Source organism: Mustela nigripes, chromosome 9 (genome assembly GCF_022355385.1).
Source record: "Mustela nigripes isolate SB6536 chromosome 9, MUSNIG.SB6536, whole genome shotgun sequence".
Taxonomy (NCBI): Eukaryota; Metazoa; Chordata; class Mammalia; order Carnivora; family Mustelidae; genus Mustela; species Mustela nigripes.
In genome coordinates this window covers 19,920,695-19,935,085 of record NC_081565.1, presented here as the reverse complement: position 1 = coordinate 19,935,085, position 14,391 = coordinate 19,920,695, and the positions used below count along the sequence as shown (strand labels likewise).

The 14,391-nt window shown below is 47.9% G+C and overlaps 1 protein-coding gene across 4 annotated transcripts in view; it reads left to right on the top strand.

Annotated features, from left to right (window-relative positions):
• The window catches only part of RGS3 (regulator of G protein signaling 3), a 117,618-nt gene that overhangs the window by 2,917 nt on the left and 100,310 nt on the right, over positions 1-14,391 (top strand). For 3 of the 4 annotated variants that reach the window (XM_059410998.1, XM_059411000.1, XM_059411003.1), the window contains exons 2-4: positions 10,893-10,943; positions 12,778-12,836; positions 14,041-14,135. In XM_059410998.1, coding sequence (XP_059266981.1) covers positions 10,893-10,943; positions 12,778-12,836; positions 14,041-14,135 — 205 coding nt within the window. Of the gene's footprint in view, positions 1-10,289; positions 10,371-10,892; positions 10,944-12,777; positions 12,837-14,040; positions 14,136-14,391 lie in introns of those variants that run through there. The other variant, XM_059410999.1, reaches the window with a different exon arrangement.

Sequence of the window (14,391 nt, the reverse complement as noted above, 5' to 3'; positions counted from 1 at the left end):
AAAAAAAAAAAAAAAAAAAAAAACTCCCTCTCCCTCTACCCCTTCCTCTCTTTTTCTCTCTTTCCCTCAAAGTAAATTAATTAATTAATTAAAAAAAAAAAAACCCTACCATAGATTCCTAGGATCTTGATAAGTCTAGCCTGGAGCCTGAGAATCTATAATTATAAGAAGCCACAGAAGTATTTTGGTGATTAGCCTGGTTTGGAAGCTATGAATTTAGGCAGCTTCGGTAGCCAGTGTGAACTCCCTTAACATGAAGGTCTTTGCTGAGTTTACTCTGATTCTCTGGCCTTTCCCTAGCATGGCAGGTAGCCCCTGCCTTCAGGAGTGGGCTTTGCCCTGGTAGAACCAGATGAAAGTCCTGCCTAGCTGGTGGTTTACCCCGAGCACAAACATTTAAAGGGAGCTAAATTTCCAGGATTTTTGGAATTCTAAAGAGACAAAATTGTTTTCCTTCCAGGGAGAGTATTGTTGAGGTTTATGTATTGTGTGTGTGTGTGTGTGCGTGTGTGTGTCTATACACGCATGCGCAAGTATATATCTACCACCTTGTCCCCCAGTAAGAGACACGTTCAAGTAACATTATTAGTTGGCCACATGCTGCCTTCTAAGGAGGTGTTCTGGCTGCAGAAAAGGGGAGAATGTAAACCGGGCCTAGAACCTAGCTCCTCCAGAGATGACAAGTGTGTTTTCTATAGAGCAGATGCCAGCCTGCTGCTTGGCATGTTGGAGAGTGGTGAGCGAGGCCCTGAACTGGAGGCTGTGACCAGCCCCGCCAGCTGCCCCTGGCTGGCTGTGCTGCTCAGAGCCTGGGCCAGGCCCTGGACTTAGCCAGGAAGCCCCTCCAACGACTTCTCAGGGGCTCATGACTTGCTGGTTGGGGGTCCTCAGCATTCATTGGCTTTCCTGTCATCTGGGGATCTGTTTGCTTGGGAGCATTCAGAAATTCTGTTTCTGGCCTATCGAGAGTCCTTTTGTTCTCTTTTCCAATTCTGTTCCATTTTTTAAAAAACCTTTTTATTTTGAAATGTAACTCACCGACAGAAAAGTGTCCCCCCAAATGACGTGCAGCTGAGTGCCTCATCACAAAGCAAATATCTGTGTGACTTTCACGGGGTAGGGGGTGGGCAGTCAAGATGGCCAATATCCAGAGACCTCGTGTTCAACATGCAGATTTTTTCTTTATCATTTAGTTCGAGATAGTTTCTAATTTTCATAGTCCTACTTTCTCAAGTATTTAAAAGATTTGGAAGTGTGTTTCTTAATTCCCCAACAGTGGGGATTTCCTGGTAATATGTTTATTCTTTGTTTTATATTTTGGTCAGTGGATATACTATGCATCCTTCCCCTCTTTTTTTTTTTTTCCTTAAAGATTTTATTTTTATTTATTTGACAGAGAGAGAGAGATCACAAGTAGGCAGAGAGGCAGGCAGAGAGAGAAGGGGAAGCAGGCTCCCTGCTGAGCAGAGAGCCCAATGTGGGGTTCGATCCCAGGACCCTGAGATCATGACCTGAGCTGAAGGCAAAGGATTAAGCCACTGAGCCACCCAGGGGCCCCCTCCTTTCCCTCCTTTGATGGCCCAAGATACGGTCAGTTTTTTATAAATGTTCTGTGTGTCCTTGAAAAGTTCTGCAGTGGTTGGGTGTAGTGTTCTTTGTATGTGTCAGATTTTGGTCAAGTTTGCTAATTATGTTGTCCAAATGTTCTACATCCTTGCTGATTCTGCCCTCCCCCATCTGTGCTATCAGTTACCAAGACAGTTGTGTTAAATTTCCTCCTGTGGTTGTACATGTGTCTTTTTGTCATTAGAGTTGTGTTTCTTTTATATATTTTGAAGTGCTAGAGCATACAAATTTACAACTGTTATCTTAGTAGTGAATTGAAACTTTTACTATTATGAAGCCTTCTCTTAATTTCTAGCGGAGAGAAAGTTTTCCTGACGTTAACATAGCCACCCAGCCTTCTTTTGATTAACAGTGAATCTTTTTCCATCTTATTTCTGTCAATCTTTCTGTTTCTTTATGTTCTGGGTGTACTGTGTCCCTTACAAATGCCATGAACAGAGTTGTTGTTCTGTTTGTTGGCGCAGACCTAGGATGATATCTTCCTTCAAAAAGATACTTGCTTCAGGAGCCTGGGTGGCTCTGTTGGTTGAGTGTCTGTCATGCTTGGGTCATGATCCCAGGGTCCTGGGATTGAACCCCGAATCCAGCTCCTTGCTCAGTGGGGAGCCTGCTTCTCCCTCTCCTTCTGCCTGTTTCTCTGCCTGCTTATGCTCTCTCTCTCTCTCTCTCTTTCTCTGTCAGATAGATAAGTAAAATCTTCAAAATTTATTTAAAAAAAGATATTTGCTTCTGTTAGGTGCCTGAAGTCACTAGTGTTCTGGAATAATCCTAACGTTAGGGATTGGGATTATTTGAGGTTGAGCTGCAGGCCCTTGAGGAACTGCATTTCATTGCGGCTCACATATTCCTGAGGAACAACCCTTGGGGGTTCCGATCCAAAAGGTCGGGACTCAGAAGGACCCCACTCTTGACAGGCCCTGGTCTCCAACTCCTGTTCCTCTTGCTCTGTGAGGCAGAGGGAAACTCTGCTCAGCCTCTCAGCTTCTCCGTCATCTCTCTGGAATTTGAAAACACCCCAAGGAGAGAATTAGCCCAGGAAAACATTAAACTTCATTCCATGAACCTCCTTCTCCCGAGATCCTGCTCTGTAGCGCCTCTCTGTCTTGTTGTATCTCCAAGAAGCTGCTTTTAAACATTATTTTTTTAACTTTTTAATTTTATTTATTTATTTGTCAGAGAGAGAGAGAGCACAAGCAGGGGGAGCAGCAGGCAGAGGGGGAAGCAGGCTCCCCGCTGAGCAAGGAGCCCAGTTCAGGACTCGATCCCAAGACCCTGGAATCATGACCTGAGATAAAGGCCGACGCTTAACCGACTGGACCACCCAGGCATCCCCACGAAGCTGCTTTTAAATATTTTGCCCAGCTCTTCTGGATTTCCTCAATGGGTCTGTCATCTCAGAAATAGAAAGTCCCCTATGCATGTTTTCTAATTTTTCTGAGTCGTTTTTTACTTTTTTCATCTCCTCTCCTTTCCTTCCACCCTTCCATCCTTTCTTCCCTTTTACTTCCCTCCATCCCTCTTTTTGTCCTATCAGTGGGAGTGCCTACTATTTGCCAGGCTCTCCAAGTACATTAGAGCTCAGTTTTACAAGAGCCCCCTCCCCCGCAAATGGTATGATTCTTCTTCTTTCCATTGCACAGACGAAGAGACAGAGGAGCAGTGATTCAGCACCATCGGTGGTGGACCCAGGATCCAAGCCAGGTCTTACTGACTCCAAAACCCGTGCTTTGCTCATGGTTCCTTCTTGCTTCCAGCCTTGTGTTTTCCGTATTAGACTTGTTCTGCTGGAAAACTTTGGTAGTGAAAAAAATAACACACTGTAAGACATGATGAAAATAAATCACTGACTTCGTGGTGTGGCTTCAAGCCATCGGTAAGGATGTCATAGGGGCTCATCATTATAAGATATGTAACTATGGAGAAAAAGTCTGTAATAATACGACATAGGTAAGGGTGGCGAGTCATTTATAAAATATAAAATATAAAGTGTGAAACCGACAATTTTGGAACTAAAATTACTATAATAAAATCTAAAGGGAGATTGTGAAAGGAAGAAGAATGTGAATTTTCTATATATTGTGGTACGGGACACATGAATATGTGTAAAAGAAAACCATTTGCTCTGCGAGTGAAGCATTTTCATGAACGTGCTGGGCTGTTGGTGAGTTAATGTGGGACAATTCCAGATTTTATAGTTGAATTGGTAACGAGTATGGTTTGAATCGATCAAAATTCTTTAGGGAGAACAATCAGGGACCTCACAAATGGAGGGCCTTTTGTTCCCTTAGTCATATTTATCTTAGAACCATATTTTCTTAACAATTTTAAAAATTGAAAAATTGTCCCAGAATTGAGATCAGGTTTATGTCCCCTGGCTGTAGAGGCAATATGGGGGTATATTAAGTAAAGCAAAGTATCCCAATACCTGTTGGCTTAAAAAAACCCAAAGATTTGGTATCTCCCCATTCCTGTGAGTCAGGGATTGGGGAATGGCTTTGCTGGCTGGATTTTACTCAGGGTCTCTGCTGCCAAGAGTTTAGCCGATGTATGCTGGCGAGAGCAACCTATTCCTGGAAGGAAAAGCAGCTTGGGAGGCCCCATTAATATCAGGTTGCAAAGGAAGTGGAGAATCAGAAGAGAAGAGTCACACTGACCCGCCATCATCTCCACCTCACCACTCAGCCCCCCACCTACCCAGCCTGGGCTCTGCAGGCCTCCTCCCGCCAGCAGGCACCAACATAAGCCAGGCTGTTTCTCCAAAGGGAACTCAAGATTCTCCCTCTTCAAAAGAACAGAAAGACCCCTGCAGCCTGCAGGGGGAGAAAGCAAAATTGGGAAACAGGTGTACCCCTCTTGGAGCCTCGGTCAGGCTCCCCTGTCGGTCAGGTGGTCCAGGATCCCAGAGAGAGGGGTGCCCAGCAGCTGGTTGTCTCCCTCCCTCTCTCCTGCACACACAGCTTTGAGGTACAGACTCGTCCCCACAAGTGCAGGGGAAATCTGTGAGTGCTGGTGGCCAGCCAGGCTCTGCAGAGATCCAGCTTCCTTTGTATGTTTGCCCTGACATCCTCCCCTTCCTGTGGCTTGCAACACATGACAGCTCCTAAGTGGGGAATTGCTTTTGAGGTGAACTGGGTTTTGGGATGACTACTCCTTCCTGCCAGCCAGGCAAGTCCCTCAGAGATGTATCTCCTGCACACCCCAGGGTGCCATGAGCTCCCTCTAGGACACACTTCTGCTGACCCCTGAGGCCAGCTGTGGTGGGCAGCCCCCGTCTTCTTGCTTCGTGTTCTGAGTGTGTCTCTCCCTGGCTGTGTCCTGAGAGTCTGAGTTCATCTTCCCGTGGCCCTCCACAGAGTAAGGTCTGCCAGATTGAATTTCTTTAGCCAGCTTCCATGCCCTTTTTTTCTGCAGGTCCCAGGAAGTCTGAATCCCCCTAGGTCCTGTGCCAATGGTGTCTTGGGGACATTTCATCGAACCTGCCCTCTTTTTGGTTTCCTCCTGGCTTCCGAAGCAAAGCTGTGGCCATGGTCCTGTGCCTGATGGCTTTCTGGGCTCCTGAAGCCCAGGGTGGCATTGGCAAATGCAGTGGTGTATATTAATGGCTCTGAAAGACCAGCTCAGAGTTATAGGCCAGAGTTCTGGAGTTGAGGCCAGCATTCTGGTCTCTCATTCTGGTCTGTCTTACCCATGTCACTCTGGGCCCAGGTCAAGTCACCTTCCATATCTGAGCATGACTGTTCTGCCTTCCAATTGAGGAGGTGGGACAAGATGACCCCAGGGCCCTGGAGATGCATTCATTGGATGGGATGGGCTAAGAGGGGAGGCAGAAGGGACAAGCGTGGTCAAGGGGGGTGGGGGGGAGGGGACACTTGTGTTTGCCCTTGTCTTTGAGCCCGCATATGGGCTGGGGGAGCGTGTGTCCCTTGAGGGGGGCGCTGAATCTGGTCTACCGGGCTTGGTTTCTCTGGCTCTCCCCCAGAGGGCCTGCATGGCAAGGCCTGCAAGGGGAGCTAGGCAGACTCCTCTGATTTCCGAGTCAGTCTTTGCTCCAGGCCCGTCCTGTGCTCCAGCTCCACTTTTGAGCCTTGCTCATGCTCCTGCCCTGGTGGTCACTGGGCTGCCAGTTCCTTGCCATTGGACACCCGGGCATTCAGATCTGTCCTTTCTGACTCGGCCCTGTGCAGGTCCTGCCTGGCTAATTTGTCAAGTGGAACTAGTGACCATTTGTGCTGGGTGATGTCTCCGTCCTGATTTCTTTTTTTTTTTTTTTAATTAATATCTAATGTATTATTGGTTTCAGAGGTTCAGGTCTGTGATTCATTGGTTTTATATAACCTAGTGCTCATTATATCACGTGCCCTCCTTATGTCCATCACCCAGGTAACCCATCCCTCCACCTCTCTCCCTTCCAGCAACCCTGTTTGTTTCCTATGACCAAGAGTCTCTTATGGTTTGTCTCCCTCTCTGGTCTTGTCTTATTTTTTTCCCTATGATCCTCTGTTTTGTTTCTTAAATTCCACATATCAGTGAGATCATATGATAATTGTCTTTCTCTGATTGACTTATTTTGTTTAGCGTAATACCCTCTAGTTCCATCCACATTGTTACAAACCGCAAGATTTTATTTCTTTCTTGATGGCTGAGTAATATTCCATGGTATATTCCATGGTATGTATGTATGTATGTATATACATATGTATATATACATACCACATCTTCTTTATCCATTCATCTGTTGATAGACATCTGGGCTCTTTCCATGTTTGGCTATTGGGGACATTGCTGCTATAAACTTTGGGGTGCATGTGCCCCTTCAGATCACTACATTTGTATCTTTGGAGTAAATACCCAGTAGTGTGATTGCTGGGTCGTAGGGTAGCCCTATTTTCAACTTTTTGAGGAACCTCCATGCTGTTTCCCAGAGTGGCTGCACCAGCTTGCATTCCCTCCAGTGGTGTGGGAGGGTTCCCTTTTCTCCGCATTCTCACCAACATCTGTTATTTCCCAACTTGTTGATTTGAGCCATTCTGACTGGTGTGAGGTGGTATCTCACTGTGGTTTTGACTTGTATTGCCCTGTCCATCCTGATTTCTGTGAACAGTCCATTGGGTAGATGATGGTGTCGTCACTGGCTCCTACAGCTATGGAAAGCCAGATATGTTTGGGCCAAAGCTGCCTTTGCACTGGTAATAGTTTCAGAAAAGATGTTTGGCATTAAACACAGTCGGCTTTGGGTTCATGAGATGGGATGACTGCTGGCCATTTTTGTCTGTTTCAAAACTTTCTCCTACCCCACACTGTGTCCGGCACATTTTTGGTAGATTTTTCAGGTCTAGAGGGCCCCAAAGTGGTAATTGTTCAGCTCTTGAGTTTATAATGCCACGGATTCTCTTGGCGCCCTTTATGCAAGGACCTCCTCACCCTCCAGCATTATCTGATCTAAACACAACTTGGCGAGTGCAGTAGCCCCTGTTATTAGCTCCACCTGGCAGCTGAGGAACAAGGTGGCTCTGAGAGCGAGGACAGTAGTCAGGGCTGGAACTGGAACAGGACTCCAGGGTTCTGAGATCTGTGTTCTGGGCAGCAGAACAGCAGGATGAAGAGCTGGACACGGGTTTGCTGGAGTCTGGGTTGCCTGAATTTGCAGTTTAAACTCCCCCAAAATGTGAAGAGCAAGTGGTTTCCAGGTTCCAGGGGTTGGTGAGCTGCTCAGAATTTCCCTCCTTTCTGTTCTCTGACCCCTGCCTGGCCTTCCTCCAGCCAGCAGCAATGCACAAGCCCCAGCCACAGTCCCAATTTCATGGGGCATGTCCAGAGATAAATAGTTGGGATGATGAAGGGATGTCTCACTGTGCCATGAGGAGTGGTGGAAGAAGAGAGCCCAGAGACTGACAGCAGAACCATGTCTGGCCAATAAAAGCTATCGAGAGGCCACTTCTGGTTCAATATAAGATGGAGTATTGAAAAATCAGAGTTATTGCAAAAGAGAAAGGGCTCCCATTACAGAAAGTGAGCTCCCCATCAGTAGAGGTAATCAAGCAGAGGCAGATGACTATAAGACAGGGTTGTCATGGATGCAAGGGCTTTCTGCTTGCTGTGTGTGGTTGCTGCAGGCTGGGAGGCCCTGCCCTATCCTCCTTGTCTCCCCAGTATTTGTCCACCAGGTGGATTGAGTTCAGTGGTTTCTTAAGGTCCCAGAAAGCGTCCACTGGAGTGAGGAAAAATTTTGAGCATGTCATTGAGGAAGAGGAGTATGATCCTTCTCTCTTCTGTCCTTGCTGAAGGGCCACTGGGCATCTGTGAGGATGGCTTGATGTTTTGTTTTGTTTTTATGTTGTCTTTGAAAAAATTAGAAAAACCAGGGGGAAAAACCAACTCTTTGTTCTTCACCTGCTTTCCAGCCCTGGTCCTTCTGTTATGAAGGACCCCTCCCTCCCACTCTTCCTCCTTTTTCTCCCCTCTTCCCTTCTTTTTTCATTTCCTCTTCATATTTTTAATTTAATTTGTATTTTTAAAATATTTTATTTATCAATAAATAAAGTGAGAGCAGAGGGAGGGGCAGAAGGAGAGAGAGAGAGAATCTCCAGCAGACTTCCCACTGAGCATGGAGCCAGACTCAGGGCTCCATCTCATGCAACATAATCGTGACCTGAGCCAAAATCTAGAGTTGGATGCTTAGCTGACTGAGACCCCCAGGCATGCCTCCTCTTCTTATTTTTTAATTATAGAAATGCTATAGTTCTTATAATTTGTATTGTTGAAACAACAAGTTAGATAGAATTAAATTCCTCTTGACTTCCCTTCCTCCAGTTCTAGACATGATCTCTGTTTTTCATTTGGTACCCTTTTACCACACACACACACACACACATAGAAATATATGTCATCTGTATTGTTCTGCAATTTTCTTGTTTCTCTTAAAAACTTAACACAGCGTTCCCTCTGCCAGGACATGCAGAATTCCCCCATTTAAAAAAAAAATACGGGGCACCTGGGTGGCTCAGTGGGTTAAAGCCTCTGCCTTCAGCTCGGGTCATGGTCTCAGAGTCCTGGGATCGAGCCCCACATCGGGCTCTCTGTTCAGCCAGGAGCCTGCTTCCTCCTCTCTCTCTTTGCCTGCCTCTCTGCCTCCTTGTGATCTCTCTGTCAAATAAATAAATAAAATATTTTTAAAAAATACTATTTTTTTAAAAAGATTTTATTTATTTATTTATTTATTTGAGAGAGAGAGAGAAAGAGCATTAGAAGGGGGAGAGTCAGAGGGAGAAGCAGACTCCCTGCCAAGCAGAGAGCATGATTTGGTACTTGATCGGGGAACTCCAGGATCATGACCTGAGCCAAAGGCAGTCGCTTAACCAACTGAGCCACACAGGCGTCCCTATGATGATGATGATGATGATGATGATGATTTGTAATAACACCTACCATTCCAAGCACAGCTAATGATGGCTCATTTAACCATTTTCATATTAACGGACTTTTCAGGTGTTTCCAATTTGTTCTTGTTTTAAACAGTGCTGGAGCTCCAGCCTTGAGCTCAGGCGTGTGGGTTTTTGTCTGTGATAGTTATGTCGAAGTAGAATTGCTGGGTTGAAGGACACGCACAATTGAATTCTGATAGATACTGCTACCAGAAATTTCCCTTTGTTATGCTTCCTCCCACAAGATTTGAGAGTACATGTTTTCTTACATTTTTAAACAATATTTGACATTATTCGTCTCTTTTTAAAAATACTTTATTTTATTATTATTTTTTAAGTGGTGTGGAGCCCAACACAGGGCCTGAACTCAATGGCCCTGGAGATCAAGACCTGAGCTGAGATCAAGAGTGGGACACCCCACTGACTGAGCCCCCCAGGCACCCCTAAAGATTTTATTTTTAAGTAATCACTACACCCAAGGTGGGGCTCAAACTTCCAACCCTGAGATCAAGAGTCACTGAACCAGCCAGGGGCCCCAACATGATCTTTAAATGATCTGCCAAGCAGATTAATAGAAAATGGTATTTTGTGGCCAATTTGCATGTCCCAGATCTCTGTGAGGTCGAGCATCATCTCGTACATTTATTGGCTGTTTTGTCTTCTCTGAATTTGCAGTTTATGACCTTTGTCTATTTTTCTATTGTGTTGTCTCATAACCTTGTTTATGATATCTTTAATTGTAGTAGACATTTAAAAACTGTATGGACTTAGAGTTGTCTATCTTTTCCCTTGGTGCCCCTGCATTTGTGCCTTGCTCAGAAGGCCTTTTCCAAGCTTATAAACACACTCAGAGGCCCTCCAGCATGTTCTAGTCCAGGGCTCCTCAACTTTTACTTCCTCCCCGGGGAGCTGGTTAAATTGCAGATTCTGATTCAGCATGCCTGGGATGGGGGCCCATGATTCTGCATTTCTACCTTCATCCAGATGCTTCTGATGCTGGAGGTTCTCAGACCACAGGTAGCATGGCTCTATGCCAGCTTTTCTTTTCTTTTCTTTATTTTTTTTTAAGATTTTATTTATTTATTTGACAGAGAGAGATCACAGTAGGCAGAGAGGCAAACAGAGAAAGAGAGAGGAGGAAGTAGGCTCCCTGCCAAACAGAGAACCCGATGCGGAAGTCAATGCCAGGACCCTGAGATCATGACCTGAGCTGAAGGCAGAGGCTTAACCCACTGAGCCACCCAGGCACCCCTATGCCAGCTTTTTTTAAGGGAGATCAGGATCCTGTGCAACGGTGGAGGCTGGTAGCATTGACTTTGACAGGTCTCTCTGCCCTGATCTCTTTTTTTTTTGCTTTTCCTCTGATTATTTGTTCCTTGTCCTTGTGTTGTTATTGCCTTTCCAGAACACAGCTAGCTGTCTGTCACAATGGTGGGCTTTCCCTGTCCTCCCCCTTGACCTCTTGGCTCCCATGGACTTCTGACCAAGGCCCAGGATCCTTAACTCTCCAATCTGGGCTTGTCTTGATGTGGATACAACAACTTTTGTAGCTGTCCAACAGAGAGAGTTCTGCCGCGTTAACCTGCGCTGCCCTGTAAAGTAGTGAACTCCCCATTACCAGAGGGGTGCAAGCCCAGAAGAGAGAACCACTGCGAGAGGTATTGCAGAAAGGACTCCTGATGTTGTGAAGAGGCTGCCCTAGGTGGCTTCTGGGCTCTCTTCCAACCCAGAGAGTGTTTAGGTCTCTGAATCACTTCACATGAACAAAAGAGCAGCCCTGTCACTGCTACCCTGTCTTTCACCCAACAAGGAGACGAAGTGAAGTTGCTTCTGTTGTTTCCTTAGGTCAGCTGAAGCTGTCAATTGACGCCCAGGACCGGGTTCTGCTGCTCCACAGTGAGTATCCAGGTGATGAAGGTGCCACCCAGAGGATTTTACACTTTACCTGTCCATTAATCATCTGTTTGTCCTTCCACTCAGTACACACGTAGTTCCTGAACTTCTGCCACAGCCTTTGTTGCCTGGACTCTTCTGTTTATCCCAGCAGGCCCTGCCTATCTCTCTAGCCTGCGTGGCTCTTGCTGTTAATATCTCCCTGTACCCCCTTTTCTGGCCAGTTACCTGTGCCCCCTTGAGGGCATCATGCTTGCCATGCCTCTGAGCCTCTGCTCCCAAGGTCTCTTGTGCCTGGAGTCGCATGCCCTCTTTTTGAATTCCTTTTGAAAAATAACTCTCCTTCCCTCTGATTTTGCAAGAAACATGCCTGCCTTCATCATCATTAAGACTCAGGAAGGAAGGCTCATTTTGCTTCACCTTTTCCCCTCCAGGAATCACCCCCGTGACCTACCTGAGTATGTTGTTTCCTCCTCTGTGTCCTTCTCACGGCCCTGACTACATGGGTTCTCTCTGAGTTGTCCCAGGAGTGCAGTGGGACAGCAGCCATGTCTGCTGCACCTGCATAGGGTCAGGAGGGGGTGGGGCAGGGAGACCCAGGGTTTCCTCAAGCCGGGAGCCTGCCCCCCTCCCTATGACCACGCCCTTGAGAGGAAGGATGCACACAGGAACCGTAGCTAGGACACCAGGCAGCATAGACCAGCAGGCGCCTGGGGTCCTCCGGTCCTGGCCTCCGGTGGGGGGGGTGACGTTCCCAAGGACCAGCAGAGGGGGTTTCTTTGTGGGCCAGAGCCGGACTCCAGCTGTGCAAACAGATTTTGCAAAATGCATCTTGGCCTCCACCACTTCATTTGTCCTGCACAGTTTGCTTTGGCTTCACCCCAGTCTTGGGCCTCTTCATCCCTTCCAGTCTGTTCTCTCTCTTCTTTGGCTTCTCAGGCTTCATGCCTCAGACTATGGGAGCCCCGTCCAAGCCAAACCCTCGGGCTCCATCCACACTGAACAGTAAAAAAATGCTGCCCTGTTTCTGCAGACCTCAGGCAAACAGGCGGGGCTTATGTCAGGATCAGGCCTTTGCCTCACCTGCCACCTGTCCCTTGCCTTTATTTATTATTATTTTTTTCTCTAGCAAATGTCCCTTGAGCAGATACTTGCTTGCCAGGCCCTCTCCTAAGCACTTTAGACACATTATTGCCTTTACGCAGCAGACCCACCATGTGGAGTGGATGTCGTGATCCCTAACCCATTATGATCACTCCCCCACTGAAAAACAGCGAATTCAGCTGCAGAGAGACAAAGCCGCTTGCTCAAGCTCTCCCATCTAGTAAGCAGTGGGACTGGCACTGGTGCTGGTCTGCAGACCCAGGGCCCGGGGCCCATCTCTGGACCTGGACTTTTGCCTGCCGTGCTATACCGTCCAGCAGCCCCAGTGCAGCAGATGCCTCAGGATGAGTTCTCTAGTCTTGTGTGGAGGAAGGAGCACTGGACCGGGAGTCAGGAGATAGGGATCCAAACCCGGCTCTGGCATTCCCATCGCTCTGATTGCTCTGTGACTTTGGGCAGGTTTCTCACTATTTCTGGGTCCCCTGATAGTCTCATCTTTCCTTTTAAATGAGGGGTTCAACTTGATAAATTTGAGGTTCTCTTTCAGCTGTAAGATTCAAGGAATCAAAAGGATCCTGCATTGTCTCAGTGAGAGTGCTGCCTGCATGTGGGGGATGGTGGGAATGGACTGGACCAGAGGGGGTTAATAACCAATGGCTCTCACACACATTAGGGGCTGGTGATAATCCTTCCCACCTAGCCACCTACCCCAACATTTTCATTCTTTCTTTAGTTATAGAAGGAAAAGGCCTGATGAGCAGAGACCCTGGCATCTGTGATCCCTACGTGAAGGTATTTGATGAGCTGGGGGGGTGTGTTTGGGTGGGGTGAGGGGTAGTGGGGAGCCATGTCACTAGACTGTGTCCCAGGGTCTCAGCACATCTGTGGGCCTGGGGCCATTCGAGGTGGCAGGGACCACCTCCTATTTTGGTCCTTAGGGATTAATTAGGTCCAGTGATGAGGCGCTGAGCTAGGATAGGCCCTTCCCTTAGTCTAGCTTGGTCCCTATGGCTTCCTACAAGAGCTGGACTCTTTTTTTTTAAGATTTTATTTTATTTATTTGACAGCTAGAGATCACAAGTAGGCAGAGAGGCAGGCAGAGAGAGGAGGAAGCAGGCTCGCTGCTGAGCAGAGAACCTGATGTGGGGCTTGATCCCAGGACCTGAGCTGAAGGCAGAGGCCTCAACCCACTGAGCCACCCAGGTGCCCCAAGAGCTGGACTCTTATGGGTGAGCTCGGTCATCCTCATGAATGTATGTGTGACAGAAATCCACAGATAATCCCAAGCCCTCTCATGAAAAGCAGTATTCTCACTCCTCTCCCCGGCAAAACCGGAAGCAAGATGGGTGGTGGAGGAGAGGGAGTGTCTCCGAGGCCTAAAAGATCCAAATGAGTGGGGCCCTTGCCATGAAGACAGAGGCCCTATAGGGCGGAGGGCCTACTTCCAGCCAGAGCCGAAGGCCAGCCACTTCCTAGAGTGTGGCAGCTGGGATATACCCCTCTTTTCTCTCCCAAAGTCCCCAGGCTGGTCAGAGGTCCCTGTCGGTGAGGACTTGGTCAGGAGCAGGGCAGGAGCAGCTCGAGGGCGAGAACATGGATTTGGGGCCTTAGTGGAGGCTGACCCGGAGCCTCTGGGGAAGGGAGCACTGAGCAGCTGCGGGGAACTCAGGAGAGAGACCAGTGCTGAGAGGAAGACCGGAGATGGCCGAAGTACACTCCATCTACGGCCAAGCCTGTGGCTGCCTTGGTGGTGTCACCCACCGCAGGGACCTTTCCCCACTCCCTGTCCCCGCCTCTGACTCTTGTGCCTCGGCAGTAGCTTCTGTTTGTCTCCTGGCCTCTGACGGAGGACAGCACCCTGTTCTCCTCCGCAGAGGCCGGTTTGAAGGACACCCGGGAAGCCTTTCCCCTGGGAGATGGGCAGAGTCAGCTGCTGGGCTTTGGTGTGTCAGAGGCCATGAGCCCTCTTCTCATGCTTGCTTTTCTCCAATTCAAGATTTCTCTGATCCCTGAAAATAACCGCCTTCGTCGCCAGAAGACACGGACCGTCCCAGACTGCAGAGAGCCGGTCTTCCGCGAGCACTTCTTCTTGTAAGAGTCTGGGGGCCTCGAGGGAAGAGGGAAGGAGTGTTTATCTGGAAACAGCTCTGTCTGTCAAATCTAGAAGTGGATCTGAGCAGAAAAACAGTGACTTCTGAAGGATGTCTGTGTTTTCCCATTCACTCGCGTCCTTGCGTCGCTGGCTCCGGGCCCAGCTGCGGGGTCCACGGTGATAAGGTACCACTTGGCTGGTTCTCACAACAAAGTGCCCAGCCTGAGGCTGGCAGCCCCTGACAAGTAGGCATTT